A 17,655-nucleotide genomic window follows, 5' to 3' on the forward strand; every position below is an offset into this window, starting at 1 on the left:
GGCCTAGTGACAAACAACCAATCTCTATGTTTCTTCTCTTTAGAATTCTAATGTGTTGCTTTCTTTGGGCTTATAATTAGGCTGTTGATGGTCATTATACTATCCAATTAGTTTAGTTTTTGTTCATTCTTTATTTGCTTTTTAATTACATTCCATATTCTTTTAGCATTGTTACTATTGCTACAACAAATGGCTACTGAATCTATTTCATCAAGTAGAAATGGGGAAAAGAAAAGATTCAGCCTGGAAATAAAATATTTTGCAAGATCCAAAAGTTACTTGTTTGAACATTATTAAAAGAACTTGTATTTAAAGAGTATTTTAGAAGTCTTTTATATATTATCTGATTATCGTTTTCATGTAAAATATGTTCATTAATTTTTTATCAATTTAGCACTTTGATTGCTCAAGCGAGAGACTCTTTGGGCACTTAGTGCCTCAGGTAATATAAAGTCATGGTGACTTAAGGGTGCCTTTCACCTCTGATGACCTTGCAACTGCTTAACAATGTGAGAACACACAAGTCAATGCCATATTAAGGAGCACAAAAACCTTGTCCTGCCTAACTAGAACATATGGCAAGTTGGCAACAATTAAGCTTCCACTAAGATCGTGTGAGCTGTGAAGTCGCATGGATTTCTTATTGAAAAATTACTTGATTTAACACGGTAAATAGTTCTGGAATTGGTTCATATAGAAAAACATGGCTTCCTCATCAATCCCAGTTACTAAGAGGCTGCTAATCTCAGTTAAGGGCAGCTGGAAATCATCTAAGTTAAACCACAACCAGACACAATTCATGGCAATGGATCAAGACAAGCAAATGAAGAAAAAGAGACTCTGGACTTCTCTAAACTGAACCAGTCCAGACTATTTGTCCATTTAATAAAGAAACCAGACAGTCCAATGATTATTAAAAAAAAAAAGAGTCAAGTTTAATAGTCAATTCCCACAGGGATGTTGTTTGGAAGCCTTGACCCCATATAGAATTATTGGCTGTACTGAAACCATGGCAAGCCTACTCCAGAACACAACCTTAGTCATGTGTAGTTCCTTTTGAATGCTCGTGGTTATTTTCAAACAGACTTGCTAACCATCTTTGAGAACTTCCAGTCAGGTAAAGTAGCCATTCTTCTGAAATGATATTTTTTGTCAAGCAATTTTTTTGTGTTGTAAACATAACTTTTACTTAGGTAATCTTTTGCTGTCTTCAAATTATTTAGCAAGTGAACAAATGTACATCTTTTTTATTGCATTTGGCACAAGTCCTGCGCATTGTCACAACCCCAAGGATCTCTAAAGATATAATTGTAAATATAATAATAGTTATTTTAAATGCATTTACTTTATTGTATTCTAGGTTGCTGTTCATGTTTGTACATGAATATTTGAACCTTTCAGAACGGCCTATAAATAGGCTAGATGAATTAGAGAATGGACATAGATGAATGATAATTGAAATCTTCTCTCTCTCAAGTCTAATCTCTCTCGTTTCTCTCTGATTCTCTCTCTTGGTTCTGTTCTGACTGCATTTCTCCCTCTGTTCTTACTGTTATTTCCCTCCCTTTCAGTCTATTCCTCCCTCCATTCTATATCCCTTGGTTCCTTCCAGATTTCCTATTCAAACCCTAGCAAAAACGTGGGATCCTGACATGCATGTTCTCAGATAAGCAACCCAATCACTCAAAGCAAAAAAATGACTTGGTGGAAAGCCCATTTCCTATCAAATAAAAAGAAGAGAAAATTGCAAGAACACCTCTTAGGTTTGGCAAAATTGCAAGAAACCCCTTACCGTTTGAGAAATAGCAATCACCACCCTCCTTGTTAAATAAAGGGGTCAAATAACCAATTTACCCTTCATTCTCTCTCCTCTTTCCTCTAATTGAAAAATTAAAATTAAAAAAACTAACTGACCCCGAACAAAACCCACTAGGTTCATCACCGACATCAACAATGAACCCAGTGGGTTCTAATCAGCGAGCAGCAAATCCATCTAGGTTCATCACATGGTTTCATGACTGGCGTGTAATGAACCCAAGCAATGGAGAGAGAGAGAGAGAGAGAGAGAGAAGAAAAAGAAGTACAAATAAGAAGAAAAAGAAAGGTTTGACGAAACCCAAATCTGGATTCCATCTAACCCAGAACACAAAAAAAGGGAGAGAAGAATAAGAAGAAGGGCTTGACAGAACCCAGATCTAGGTTTTATTAAATGCAGAACACAGAGGGAGGAGAGAGATCTAAGTTTTATACAAGTGCCTTTGGGTTCAACGAAACCTAGCTGATCTGCATTCATTAGAACCCAAACTCATTTGGGTTTCATAAAACCCAGAGAGAGAGATATGAGGGATTTGAGAAGAGAAAGAAATATAAATGAAAATTGAAGAAAAAAGTGTTTACATATAAGGACATTTTGGTCATTTTCAATGTTTAACAGGGAGAAATTGCAGCATTACATTAAATTTCAGGGGTACTCATTGCATTTTCTCAAATATCAAGGGTACTTTTTGCAATTGTCCTAAACCTCAAAGGTACCACGTGAAATTTTCCCAAAAAAGAATTTGTAGAAAAGTTTACTTCAAATGCTTCTGCAATATAATTCCACATGCTAGGTGTTGGTTTATGGAACAGTATACTGAATTACTGATATTTGTCTCAGTAGGCATGATCTAATATCCTTCATTTCTCAATCGATAATAACAATATCTTCCTAACCATAGTTCAAGCCCTAGACTTATAATCTAAATATTTTTAAATAGATTATCACTACTTTAGTTGGGAGATAAATGGCACGTAGATATGCAAAGTTTTAGGAGAGCCGCATATAAGAACAGTTCCTTTCGAGTTATTAGCCGACAACAAAGTAGTATTTGAGTGAGACTCGTGCATCATGCCTCTACTATAATTGTGCACCCCATTAGGACACTAGATATGAGGTAAATTTGGGCCAAGATGGGTCCACTCCGTAAGGAAGTAGGAGCGAGAGTATGTGATTGGGTGGGGGAATAGGTCACACCCAGCATCGACTGGAAACGGAGTGCCACATGAGTATAGTCCTGTGTGAGTTACACCTGGAAACAATTGCTTTTGGGATGTGAACCCATGAGACATGGCTTCTCAATTACATTTTTACCCATATTTTCTCTTCTTTTGTGTCAAATACGTTTACAAGAAAGCATAGATCAGCAAACCATTATCAAATTGAAATAACAGCAAGAAAATGTCAGCTTGAACAAGATGGTAGAGCTGAAGCTGGCCGCCAGCATCTTAATTCCTTCTGCTTATATTAGGACATTTTTTATGAGGCAGATCCAAAAGCTTCTTGAGGCAAATAAATGCAATATTACTGTAATATCAATTTTCTGAAAAAATTAGATAGAAATTCCAGTTCCTAATAAGATGTTGCATATTAGTGCTGATCTGATGAGATTTCCAATTTTTAATATATTCTGTTAGTAGTGAATTTAAAGATTTGACAAAAACAGAGTAATGCTTTAAAATCTTGTAGTAGTCTACCCATAAATTACTGCACAGGACCCACAAAATCCTGCATAGCATACCTAACATAATTAATATTAATCAAAAGAACATGATAGAGAAGATCAAAACCAACATATCTTTTTTCTTTTCTTTTTTTTTTTTTTTTGATAAGTATAACTACAACAAATCCCAGACCTGGAGAGTGTAAAGTCCAGATTCAAGCTTCCGGTTGTACTTTTCATCTTCATCCATCTGCATTATTTAAGGCATGCAAATCAACTTTAAATTGAAGAAGTGACTTGGAGAGATTAAACAATGCAATGGTTATAACATGAGCACTACAAAATAAAAATTACCTCTAAATCCTCAAGCTCAAGCTGATTCATCCGTTCAGTCTCTGCTTTCACCCTATTAGAGTATCTGGGGGAAAAAATTAATGTCAAAAGATGCTGTAATATAAGCCTTGAAGAAAACTACTCATGTCTGCTTGGGAGAAGATTGTTTAGAGACCCTACAACTGTTACTTGCATGGTTAAAGAGACAGGACACAAGGAATAACCTCGTATAAAGCTCCATAAGCCGGTCTATCTTTTCACACTCATTCTCCACAAATTTACTCAACAATCTTTCCCTTCTAGAACCCCTTGAAATTCCACCTGTTATAGAAATATAGAATTAACAATAATAATCGTTATTGAGAAGAAGAACCCAGAAACAGCAAACAACAAGAAGTATTTGACAGATGGGCATCCTCAGTTCGATGCAATCAAAGGGTACAAAATGTATTTAAGAGTGAATGATAACTGTGACACTTTAATCAAATGAAAGACCACCAGTATGGACCTTCTTAAAAAACAGAATATACAACCCATAGCACACAAATATACCTCGTTAGAACAGCACCAATTCTAATAAAAAATAGCCATTCATATAAGAGTGTTCTTTGGGAAAGCTCATAGTGATAACAAACAAATAAACCACGGCCAGAGAGGAAGCAAACCCTATACAAAACAAGAAGCAGCAATACAGAACAGCCTACAAAAAAAGGTCATCAAGACAGTAAGCAAAGGAAAATGTTGGAATCTAGGGTAAAAGAGGGCTGGCAAGACAGCTGTTACAGCTGTAAACCTATGGTTATTATGGAAAGGTTGACCACTGTAAATGGCAGATTCCATGGAGGCAATCAAGAAAGACAACAAAGCAATCAAATCTAAAGAATCATGAATGTATGTGAGCTGTAATTAGGATGATTCTTGTATATTCTTTTGTTTAAGATTTATATACTTCCCTTATGTATTCTTTCCTTTTGTTTAAGATTCCTAAGCTGTAAATTATAAGGTTATAAATAGAGGATAATCCAAAGGGCAAGGCGTCTTTGTCTACAGTTTCAAAATCTAGTTGCTGCTATTTTTACACCAAAAAAAAAAGTGAACAGAAGTTCAGCACCACAGGAAAGAGAAACCAAATTAGACCTGTTAAAAGAATGGACTAAATGCTCCCATCTCAAAGGCCATACTGCTTGTATCTTTCCAAATTTGCCACATCTCAAAGGAAATCTATTCTGAACTAGATGCATAGGGTGTGCAACCCAAACAAACAGAAGTTCCATCACATAAGACAGCATAACCAACTAAAGACCAAGAATATGGAAGAAAAAGCTCCAAAAAGGCAACTAATCCTAAGTAACATTAACAAGATTCTCTTTATTCCATTTCCCAATGTCATTTTTCCGAAACTTTAACCAACTACCTCATATCCTTCGATCCAGAACAACAAAAAGATGGCAGAAAATTGAAGAGAAAGATAAGAAATCAAGATGTATAGAGGGAGAAGGAAGGCCCAGAGAGAGAGAGAGAGAGAGAGTTTTTTTTTTTTTTTTTTTGAGGGGGGGGGAGGGATTCAGCAGAGAAGAATTATTCAATCAATCAAAAAACATATTCCCAATTGCAACAATGAGCCGTATATATATAGGTTTCATAAAACACAACCATCAAAACTCTCTTAGAACTACTCTTACCTAATATGGTAACCTAATACCACTAAAATTCTATCACAAAATCCACTATAAGTCCTAATAAAACTAAAATAAATTTAGATAAAATTAGAAACTCCTAATGACATGAAACCAGGATTTTTATTTGCTTTGATTGCATCACCCTTCCCGCCACCCTCCAACTACGTCTGAAAACCTTTCCACACTTCCTCCTTCAAGCACATATTCTCAAAATAAAAGGGGGAAGGACCGAGGAGTATACCCCACTGCACAACAAAAAGAGAGAGTGATAAAGACAGAACTCTAGGAAGTGAAGACTGACTAACATCAGGGAAGTGTCTTCCCCAATCAGCAGAAATGAAAAATCTAATGGCACAATACATGGAATAAACCTTACCCAACCAAAACCATATGGAATGAATTTCTACTATATGAATAAACTCAGTTGAAATTTGACAAGTTAATGAATAAACTCATCACAGAAGCAAATAACACTGACATCCCTCAACAGACACAGAAGGGAACCCCAGAAGCCTTTCGCCCAATATTTCAGAACATGATAAGCTTTTATCCCAACTCCCCTGAGAACCACGAGATGACCACTCAAAACTGTCAAGAATGTTACTAACCTTAACAGAAACAGAGAAAGGACAGACAGAACCAATCGTCACATTAACCTTATGCATCACCCCACATCCAAAGGATCAAAAATACCACTCATTGAATAATCCAACTTGGTTTCATAAATGCAAAGTAAATCACCTTTTGTTATTCAAGTTTTGTATTGAGTGGCTGGATGTTCTAGAAGGACTAGGTTATATTAGGCTAATATTCGGCAGTGGCAAATTAGGAAATAAAATGCTAATTGCATGTAAATTTAAGTGAGGGGCAGATAGGGTATTCCTAGTATTCCCTCATTGTAACTCACGCCTCTTATGTCTATAAATAAGAGGCTTGGGGAAGTCTGTCGAGGGCCTAAGATTCTGATCGTACTCATTGATTGTGAGAGCTGTATTGCTAGAGAAAAGATAGAAGAGACATCTTTGTAATCTTGCAGTGAGGGTTCTCGGTTTTTCAGTGAGGATTGTGGGGTGTGCTATGAGTGATTTCTATGTACTGATTTCATCAAGATTATAGTGAATTGCGCTCTCTGTGAAGGCTGGATGTAGGACTGGTTTTAACCAGTTCAAACCAGGATAAATCTCAGTGTATTGTGTGGTTTGATTGCTCTAACTCTATCCTTTGTCAATTCTTTAATTTTCTGTTTATGTTGTATATTGTTGAATGGGTGAGAGAGTGCATAAAGAGTGGGCAGATTTGTTGGTTTATTGGGTAAATTCTTGACCAACAGTGCTCCCAATTGTAACACCTTTCAATCTTTTTCCCATTTTGAAAGGCCACACTGTATATAAAAGAAGCACCTTAAGGGGGTAATTTCCATACAAAAGAACCTACTTATGATACATGAAAATCTTAAAACTTCACAAGATATCAAAAAAGAAACAAAAAGGCCCACTAACCCAAAGGAAAAGGAAACTGAGAATGTTTCCCTTAAGAAAAGCAGGAGAACGTTCAGAATTTTCAAAAGCTCTCTTGCTTCTCTCCAGTACAAATATTCTGCAAAATACAAGTAATAGAAAGCCAAAAATCCATCATACTAACATTACTTGTCCTCAAGCCAGTCACAATAGCCCTGCCGCCCTAGGGAATTGCTTCAAGAGATCGGGAAGGTAATCCCAGGTGTTGTTTTCAAGGTGGAGATTGGACCAACGTACTAACACCTTAGTGATTGGCACCCTTTGCTTGTAGATGACTCTTTTGTCTACTATGGCTATAGGCTCCACCACCTGTTAAGTAGATTGAATTGCTGGGGGTAGAGTAGAGCTTACTAGATTGTTGCCTGAATAAGGTTTGAGAAGTGACACATGGAACCCGGGGTATGTCAGACCCCTTCAGGAGCTGTAGTCGATGGGCCACCTGTCCCACATTGGCTATTACTTCATACGGGCCATAGTATTTGGGGCTCAGCTTAGTGACTGCCTTGGGGGATATAATCTTCAATTGGGCTTGCCTCAATTTTAGATACACCCTATCTCCCACCGAAAAAGATCTCTCACTCCTCTTTCTGTCTGCATACTGCTCCATTCGATTTTGGGCACTCGCTAGCTCCTTCTTTAAGGTATGCAGCATCTGCTGTCTTTGAGCCAAATAATTGTCCACAGTAGCTACCAAGGTATGGCTTCCTCCTAGTGGTAAGAGAGGAGGTTTGTATCTGTGGAGTGCTTCAAATGGTGTCGCTTCAAATGGTGTCATTTTCAGGGAAGAGTGTGGGGTGGTGTTGTACCACCATTAGGCTAAGGAGAGCCACTTATGCCACCTGGTAGGATGCACTAGGCTCACACGTACGTCTCGATGCACTGATTGGTCCTTTCAGTTTGCTCATCTATCTCTAGGCGATAGGAGGAAGACATGTGCAGCTGTGTTCCTTGGGACTTCATGAGCTTTTTCCAAAGTAGGCTTGTGAAAACTTCGTCCTAATCTGAAAACAAATAGGGTTTGATTGAAAAAATCCTTGGCATTATCAAACCTAAACCTCTTTATTTCTACCCTAAATTGGTTTTTGACCATGTTATAGAATATAGGAAACATTTTCCCTACCTCAGATTTTGTTATCAACAGATATAACCATACCACCCTTGTACAATCATCCACAAAAATAATAAACCATCGTGCCCCAGAAATATTGGAAACAATTGATGGTCCCTAAACATCACTATGGATTAGAGAGAAAGGTAGAGCGGTCTTTTTATTGGATGGAGGAAAAAAGACACCCTCTTGTGTTTAGCAAACTCACATACAACATAATGAAAATTTTTGATGTCTAGACCTTTAAATAAATCTGGAAACATCACCCTAAGAGTTAGGAAGGAAGGATGGCCAAGCCAATAATGGTGCAACCACAATTGGTCTTTGTTAGACTGACCCAAGCAAGACATAAGAGAAATTCTCTTTTTTGTCCTACTCACCCGATTCCTCAAGATAATAGAGTCCAGTCCCAACCCTAGCCCTAGCCCTAGCAAGCCCAATCATCCTCTTCATGCCCTGTTCTTATATCTCACACAAATTTGAATGAAAAACAACATTGCAATTAGTGTCCAAAATAAGTTTTTAAATAAAGATGAGGTTGCTAAATAATTTAGGAACATGAAAGACATTTTTAAGGGTTTCATTAAGAAGAACATCCCTTAACCAGCGACAGTGGTCAAATATCCATCTGTCATTGTAATTTTTTTAGAGCTAGAACAAGGACTATAGGTGATAAAGAATTGGGAAAAATGAGTCGTGTGATCTGAGGCTCCAGAGTCCAGGATCCAAGAGTTTTGGTGAACTAGTTCTGAAGCATGCAAGGAAAAAAAAGGGAAAGAAGTACTTGTGAGAGCAAGAGAGCAGGTACCTTTCTCAACCTTCTTGTCAAGGGATCCCAAAAAATTCCTCAATCTTTCGATCTCAGCCCTGTTGAGCTCTAGTGCCTCTCTTTGTTCTTAATCCTTCTATTCAGGGAGTTGATGTATGCTGGCCATATACACCTAACCTTGCCCTACGTTTTTTGATGGTCCTCCTTTGGGTGGCCTTCCATGGAGCTTCTAACATTTCTCTATGGTGTGCCTAGGCTTTTTGCAGTAAGTACACCATAGAGAGTCTCTATCCATAGCCTTCTTCTCTTCTCTAGGCCCTTTGTTTTGATTTTAAGCCTTCATGGACACCAAGGCAGAGCTTTCCACCGAGGAAGTTTCTAACATAACTCCCCTTCTTCCTTCTTCTACATGTATTATGGAAATAACCTCATTCAAGGAAGGCAAATCCTCCTTACCGAGGATTTGTACCCTTACCGCATCAAAGTCTATGTTTAGGCCAGCTAGGAAGTTATACCTCCTCTCCTTTTCTACGAATCTTTTTTGTAAGGCAGCATCCTCACTGCACTTCATCTTCAAGCATTGGTAATGGTCCAGCTCTTGCCATAGGGTCTACAATAGATTTGCATACTCCGTGATGGTCCTTGTACCTTGCTTGGTGGCTACCACTTTGGTCCTTATCTCATAGATCTATTATGCATCACGAACCTTGGAGTAGGTAAGCTTGATTGCCTCCCAAATGTCCTTGGCTATTGTTAAGAACATTATCGTATCACTGATCTCTAGAACCATAGAGTTCCATAACCAGGACATCAACAAGGAATCCTCCCGTCCCATGCTACAAACGCTGGATCTTCCTCCTTAGGACCAGTCCACAATAAATTACTCAACTTCCCTTTCCCTTTAGGAACATGCAAATCAATTGGGACCACTTCAAGTAGATCTTACCATTCAACCGGTAAGCTACTTGAAGGTTTTGTAACTCTCCCCCTGATCCCCGCTATTGGTTCTAGCAAATGGAATTTCCGTTGTGTTGCTAGAATCGACTGAGTTTGGTATAGGGTTTTGTGTATTAGACATACTATCTTGAAAAGAAGATTGATGTAGGCCACAATAGTCAAAAAAATCAGCAACTATAATCTTATGACTCTAAAAGACATAAAAGGGCTATCAATCTTATTCCCCTTTGAGGGGTTAGGTAAAAATATATACAAGACTTCCTACCAAATTAGGAAGTTTCTACGAACCAAAATAAGGAAGTTTCCAAATTTGACTTTGGAACTATATACTCTAGGATACAACAAATCATAGAAATATACAGCAACCTATCTTCTAGAAGATACATCTTTGGTTTAGGAAACCAATATCAATCACTGCCAATTAATCCTAATCACTGTTGATTGGATCTTGTCCGAGAATAACAACAAGATCGACTGCTTCCTCGTTGATAGATACGATGTGCTACCCAGGTCATCAATTGATCATCTAAAATTAGAGAAATGCCAATCAACTATGATCACCAAAATATACTTAGTTGATGGAGCTATCATAATTTAATAAGTAACAAATAAAGGGCAATGGATTTTTAAGCACTTATATGCATTTAATAAATGATAGCCATAAATCAACATTCAAAACAAAAATCTCCAACTTCTTCATACCAAATAATGATGCAATTAGCGATATGAGGCGCTCTTCTAACTCCTCTTTGTAGCGTTTTTTCTTGTTCTTTTTGCTCATTGGAATCTGGCAGGGGAAAAAATGAAAAGAAAGTGAAACACATTAAGATTAAAAATGACAAGAAAGTGAAACACGTTAAGATTATCAATTCTTTCAAAAGAATTGAAGTCCGTGAAATGTGTAAATAATAAGCCACTCGCTTCTTAACAAAGATCAAAAACTGTAAACATATCATATTTCAAAGAGCTTACCAACTAATGAACACCTAAAAGCAAAAAGAAAACCATCACAAGGATCGATGAAAACCAGCAATATCAGCAGAAGCAGTAAACGCATGTAGATAACCATTTTCCAATGCTCAAGCTGGCATTCAAGCTTTCTGACAAATTGGGAGCAAGCTTGAAGTCTTCTGAAGATGCTTATTGCGATGGGTGGTTGATCTCTCCTAGAACCTCAACAATACACTAACAAGGAACTGAAACCTTCTAATGAAAAAGAATAGGACAGAAGGGAACAAAGTCTCAAATAAGTTCTAACAAGGTAATGACTAGAAATGGGCTGTATACTTCAGTGGCAGCTCTGCAAATTAAAGAGACAGCATGAGGGCCTCCTCCCTGTGATAAGTAGACACATAATACACAGGACTCATGATGATGTTTCTGTTGCCATTTAAATCATGATATGGTATTTGGACCTATTTTTTGAAACATCATTTACCTTTCACTGCCCTTCCCTTCCTTTTCTTTTTTTTTCAAAACAGGTTCCACATATTTGTTCTACTAGTAGTTCATTCTTTGCTTCTCAAAACCTCAAACCACATTGCCATAAGTCCCAGCTTTACAATTGCCAGAACAGTATCAAAAGGTTGCTTTTGGTGCCTTCCCACCAATTAAAATCCCAGGAATGTGATTCCTGGGAATCACTAATGTTGATGTCGGTATACAAGGTAAAGTATGGTTAAAATCTTGGAAAAGTAGAATTAACGTGTTTGGTATTTTAAATACTTTCCTAGGAAAGTATTCAAAAATTCCAAAAATACCCTTTTGACTTATGATATAAATTGTGTGCATAAAAGACATTTATTAAGTATTAATAATTTAAAATATTATATTTAAATAAATATGTATCAAAACAACATAATAACGAAAAATCAAAACAATGTAATAATATATTTATTGTTTGAAAATATATAATAACTAGAGAAATTAAACATCAATAAAAACATATTATATATACATGCAAAACATTACATATATACAAAACATATTTTTTATATATATGCAAAGCATCATATATATAACGCATATTATATATATACACACAAAACATTACATATATACAAAACATATTATATAAATATATATACACAAAGCAAGATCACAAAGCAGATTCGTGGAACAACCAAACAACTAGAGTCATGCAAACAAAACATAGCATATTATATATATCGCAAAAGGAGATTGGAGAAACAAATGGAGAGGAGAAGAGAAAGTGAAGAAACGGCGCAGAAGAGAAAATACGGAGAAGAATCATACCTGTATCGACCTCAACAAGTTGAGAGAAAATAAATTGGCTGAAGGTAGATCTGTCTGTGAGGGTTTTATATTGTTGGCTAAAGGTGGATCTGTCTTAAAAAATATATATCACATTCCCATCACTTGGGAAAGTAACTTTCCCAAGTCTGAAGGTGGGAATGTGATTCCCATGGGAAAACCACATTCCTGGGATCTCTAATATTGTAGAGAAAAAGAATACTTCTACTTTCTTAATTAATTCAGTATACACAAGTCCTCTTATAGAGGATAGGAACGACCCAAAAAGAAACTATACAAATTTAGAAACAATAGGAGTATTAGAAATGTTTGAATTTCTCGAGGACAAGAAATGTTTTAAGCAAGGGGAAATTTTAATGTACCTACAGTTATAGGAGTATTAGAGACTTGTACATTGTAAAATAGGCAGTTCAATAAGCTACTGTCAATTGTACTCTTATAGGAGTATTTGGGTTGCTATTGGCACATTTTCCAGAGGTGTGGATGAATATATAAATTGATCCCGCTCATTTTGGAGGCATCTATCAATACAATTAAGAACTCTGATCTATCCTGCCTCAATTCTCTCTCAATCCTTTCCTCGTTTTTTGTTCTTCTCTTTTCCCCCTGCATTTCTTCTCATTCCCCCCCAAAAAAATTTCCTACCCAATTCTCACCGATTCGATAGAGAATTCCCTTGTTTCTAAGGGTCTGACAAACTTTTTGTTAGATTTATTACTGAGAAAATACAAATAATACATGTATATGTATAGTATAGTTATTCTGCATCACAGGCCAAAAGCTCAATATTTTTGTTACTACTACATCAAGGATACCATTCCCAGAAAACCCTAAAAATCGAAGGTCTCCTTACTGTGTAAATCCCTAATAACTTGGGTAGAGAGAGAGAGAGAGACAGGTTGAACCTTCTGTTTCAACATCAAAAATCAATAAATCCTAAACTTACCACTTATGGAACTTGTGACACTAATCTTCTTTAGTTTTGCACAAAAACCTCATAATTTGATGGGAAACTTGATGGTGCTGAGTTTTTTTTATATATAAATAATGAGACGGAGAAAACAACTAGGCACCAAAGTTGTAGCTAATATCCATGAATGTAAGCTTTTCCTCAATGACTCCAGCGATTCAGAAGTTCTCCACATGCAGAAAATAACAAAGAGAAAAGAAAGAAAACAGAAAATAATAATCATTCAAATTGCACGCTGGCTGTGGACAGGTCCTTCATCCTTTAAACCAATTGTTAAATCATTTGTCTTAGATTAGTTAAAAGGCTCGGGAGGGTATTTGTCAAGGATGTATTAGGAATTTCACTAGTTAGTTTTCTGTTAAGTTGGTTAGTAGAGTACCGGTTTTATCGCGATATCATCTTGTAATGTCCACCCCTTATGTATTATAAATAGGGGGTCGGGGCCTCATTGGGAGGCACGGGTTTTTCCTATCTTGGGCAAGAGAGAGAGGTCGAGATTGTGCTGTGTGTGAGAGAAAAGTAGAGTGCTTTGTAATCTCGGGAGTCTATATAGCCTGTGTGTGTAGGGCTGTGAGAGATCAGACAGCAGTGCATGTGATGTAATCGTCGATTGTGCTTTCAAGATAGTGGAGAAAGGCCAAAGGCAGTCTGGACATAGGTTCTTCATTTGAAGAACTGAACCAGGATAAATCCCGACTTTGTATGTGTGTATGTTTCTATTTCTATATTCTGTTTTCTTCGTTAGTGTGTGGGAATTTGTCTATTGATCGTGAGGATTGAGGGTTAGATTGAGTGCGGTGGACGACTGGGATTACACCAATATTTGTAGAAATAACTTTCAAGCACTTGGCATGGTGTCAATTTCAGCATTCATGCTAACCAAATGGCCAAGGAGAGTCCTCATGCCCTCTGCATTCATATTTTGTGGAATAAGCCATATTTATTTCCTACCCAAGTTAACAAAATTTCTTGGTTAACCAAGCAAGAGTTCACGAAGTTACAGCCAACAGTAGAAATGCATAAGAAATGGCATTGATGAAGTAATCCCCCTAAACAAGAACTTCACTAATTCAGCATATAACTAAGAATTATACTTCTCTTTTTTCTGATATTGATATGTGCTTTTCAGTCATTTTTTATTCTTGAAACTTGATAAATCTGTCCAGCCATTTCTATTATCCACTATGAGCTAAACAAAACCCACTCGATTTCAAAGAACAGGAAAAGAGAAAGAGACCTGAACTTGCCTTACCCATGAAAGCAGGAAAGGCAGTCTTCAACCCCATCACATCCACAAATCGTTCACAGGCTGGTGGATAGTTCGTCATTGCAAAATCAAGAGCCCTAATTGCGGACCCATAACAGGATTTCTTCTGATTCATGATAATAATCATCAGCTCTACCCTTCGGCCTTCACAAACCTCTCCTTGTTCTCCAACGGCATCAACAAACAACACAGACAGTCAAACAAGTTCTCCACCATCTCCTCCTCGTCCTGCGTCTTCGGGTCACGCGACTTGAACATCGCAACCGCCTGCAACATCACATCCACGCCATTCATCTGCCCCAGCCTCTTCTGGTTCCCGGACTATTCTGCAGCAAAATGGCCAGTATCTCCGAGGCATACTGTTTGTTACTGTCGAACTCTCTAACCTTGATCTTACCCAGTAACCATCTCATCAATTTCGTCCTCTCGCACACCATCTCCGCCACCGCTGGCTTGACCTCGATCAAGTTCTCAATCGTCGCCAGCGTGTTGTACACTGCGGCCATCTCGTCGGGATCGGTCTCGGATAGCCTCAACAAGTTCTGAACAAGCAATTCAAGGACATTGTTTTCGATAAGCGCGTCGACGAGGACTTGAGCAGGCTCGTCGTTGTCCTCGAGCACATCCTCGTCAGTCAAGTCCTGGAGCAAGCTGACGACGTCAATGGCGATGTCGGTGTTGTCGTGAGTCAGGAGGCCGAGAATAGACGGGATGGTGTTGAGATTGACGAGGTCCGGGTAGAGCTCCGGACCTCCGGCGAGGAGTTTAAGTTTAATGATCTCGTCGTGGAGCAAGATTTCGGAGTCGGCGAACTTCTCGGCTGGTCGGGGTACTTGAGGCGGGCTTCAATGTTGTCCTTGAGGCGGCGTTCGAACGAGAGGACGAGCTTCTTTAGGACTTTAAGGTCGAGCACTTCGACGGCGTTCTGGGACCTCTCCACGGCCTCGAGGAGGGACAGATCAACGCCGTTGTCATTCCGACCGGTGAGCGGTTCTCCAAATGAGTCGTCATCCTCTTCGGCGGCGGTGGGGTAGTCCCGCTTCCGCTTGGGGGCGTGGTTCCGAGAGGTGGCGACTTCCATTGTGCTTGTTTGGCTGCAGAGAAGAATTCCCAAAACCCTAGGTCGGGTTGCGTTCAACGGGATGAGGATTGAGGAGAGTAATCGGGCTTATATACAATATTGCTTGTTCCTCACCTGATCCGATCAACGTTGATGGGGAATCGCTAATGGGGAAGCGATGTGCTTACAATTTTTCTTGTACATTTACACAAATTTTGTATACGAATGAATACAGACGTTCGTTACAATGTTGGCCGTACGTATATATTTGTTCATATATTTTTACTAGCCTAGTATAAATAATATTAAGATTAAAATACAGTTATAATTTATATATGTTATATTATAATAATTTTATTTATATTAAACATTCTACAAAACTCAAATAACAAATAAACATATAAAATTTATAATGTTCACTAATAATACAAATCAAAATATAAGAGCAAGAAAAAAAATTATAAATACTAAACAAAAAATAAAAATTACAGTTATTGTATATTTGTAGAGATGGCAAATAGGCGGGGCAACCCATGAGCCGGGCCCGCTCAGTACTATACCAGATGGGTCGGGCCAGCCCGCCCAGCAAAATAAGAGCTGTGCCAGGCCAGTGATATGTGGCCCGCGACTGGTCCATCAAAATGGCCTGTGGGTCGGCCCATCAACTGGCCTGCTAAAATGGTCTGGCTTGACCCACAAAAAATAAAAAATTATTTAAAAAATTATATTTGTAATTAGTTATAAACATATTTCAAACATAATAATTAAAAATTATGTTGTAAACATAATTTTACTGTAATGTTTACTATACTTATAAACATATTTTAAAAAATATTAGTTACATTTGAGAAAAAAATAAAAAAAATATTTAAAAATTAAAAATAAATGGCTCATGGGCCGGCTTAGATAATCGGCCCACAGGTCGGCCCAACCCGTTTTGACCCATTTATTAAGGGCCATAGGGCCGTGCCAAGCCCTACTTTCCATTTCCCTGGCCCAACCCATCTCCCTCGCAGGTCAAATTCAGCCCAGCCCACCAAATGGGTGGGCCAAGCGAGATGCGGGCTGGGCCAACCCACCCCATCCATTTCCCATCTCTATATATTTGTTAACGTTTTATAATAAAAATAAATATTAAATTTATATAATAAAACACATCAGTAAATGCTTTACAATATGAATAAATTAAATTAAAAATTAAATATCAAATAATACATCCGATTGATAGTTTCTTTTCAAATAGATCACCTTCACTTTCTTTTTAAATAGTTCCAAACAAATAGTATCTTCCCTCTCAGACTACTTTTTTAGATAACTCCATAACAAATCACCCTTACTCTCACTTTCTTTTTAAACAACTCCTAAAATACATTCGGTGCAATGGCAATGGAAAATAAGAGGCTTTGGAGATTTAGACACAATTAAATGGCAAAAGTATTAAAACTTTTACTTGTCACCACTGCCATTGACTACGACACATGAGTAAGAACAGTTTATAGATAATAATACATAGACAAAATACCAAATTAAGTAAGATGACATAATGTGAAAATTTGATACATGATAATTAATAATTTTTGATAAAATTAAAAATAAAATAGCATTTATTATTTTCTGGTGCCATGTATTCACCATTGATGTTGGGTTAAGTGGGCTTCTAGGTAAATTGGGTCTTGATAAATGATTTGTTTGGTTTTGGGTTTGAAGTTTTTAAGGTATATGAGGACAAATAATTACAAAAAAATTTATAGAATATATGATAATGATAATAATAATAATTTTATTTTTAACATAAAATAGTGACATTTTAAATTTGAAATCAAAAAATAGAGAAATCATCCTACATAAATTATGAGGGTTGTTTTTGTATTTATTTTTATTTTTATTTTATAAAGAAATTGTTTTTAGTTGTTTATAATTAAGAGCATCAACATGTAAATTTAATTTTTTATTAAAATCAATATCAAACAAATTCTCAATTAAAACTAAAGTTATATTACATAGAATAAATGTGAAAAGCAAAATCCAACATTAAAATTGTAAATTAAATATAAAAAAATTTAGTACCTCTGTGAATTATAGCCCAACTCATATGCATAAACATCTTCATTGTACATCAGTGTCATACTCATTCTCTTTGCTTCATCACTAACATATATCCACCATAAAATTTGAATTACGGTGTATTCATATCAGCTATATTACATGGAATAAAGGCAAAAAGCAAAATCTAACATTAAAA

General features: G+C 37.0%; 1 protein-coding gene across 8 annotated transcripts in view; it reads right to left on the reverse strand.

The window, feature by feature from the left end:
- LOC127804306 (uncharacterized) overlaps nt 1–17,655 on the reverse strand; it is a 45,709-nt gene that overhangs the window by 6,856 nt on the left and 21,198 nt on the right. For 2 of the 8 annotated variants that reach the window (XM_052341160.1, XM_052341154.1), the window contains exons 4-5: nt 3,834–3,897; nt 3,673–3,729 (exon numbers count right to left, since the gene is read on the reverse strand). The exons of 3 other annotated variants lie outside the window; for them this stretch is intronic. In XM_052341160.1, coding sequence (XP_052197120.1) covers nt 3,673–3,729; nt 3,834–3,897 — 121 coding nt within the window. Of the gene's footprint in view, nt 1–3,672; nt 3,730–3,833; nt 3,898–4,036; nt 4,134–17,655 lie in introns of all 8 variants that reach the window. 3 more of the 8 variants (XM_052341158.1, XM_052341152.1, XM_052341155.1) reach the window with 2 other exon arrangements.

Source organism: Diospyros lotus, chromosome 6, assembly GCF_014633365.1.
Source record: "Diospyros lotus cultivar Yz01 chromosome 6, ASM1463336v1, whole genome shotgun sequence".
In the NCBI taxonomy this organism is placed as follows: domain Eukaryota; kingdom Viridiplantae; phylum Streptophyta; class Magnoliopsida; order Ericales; family Ebenaceae; genus Diospyros; species Diospyros lotus.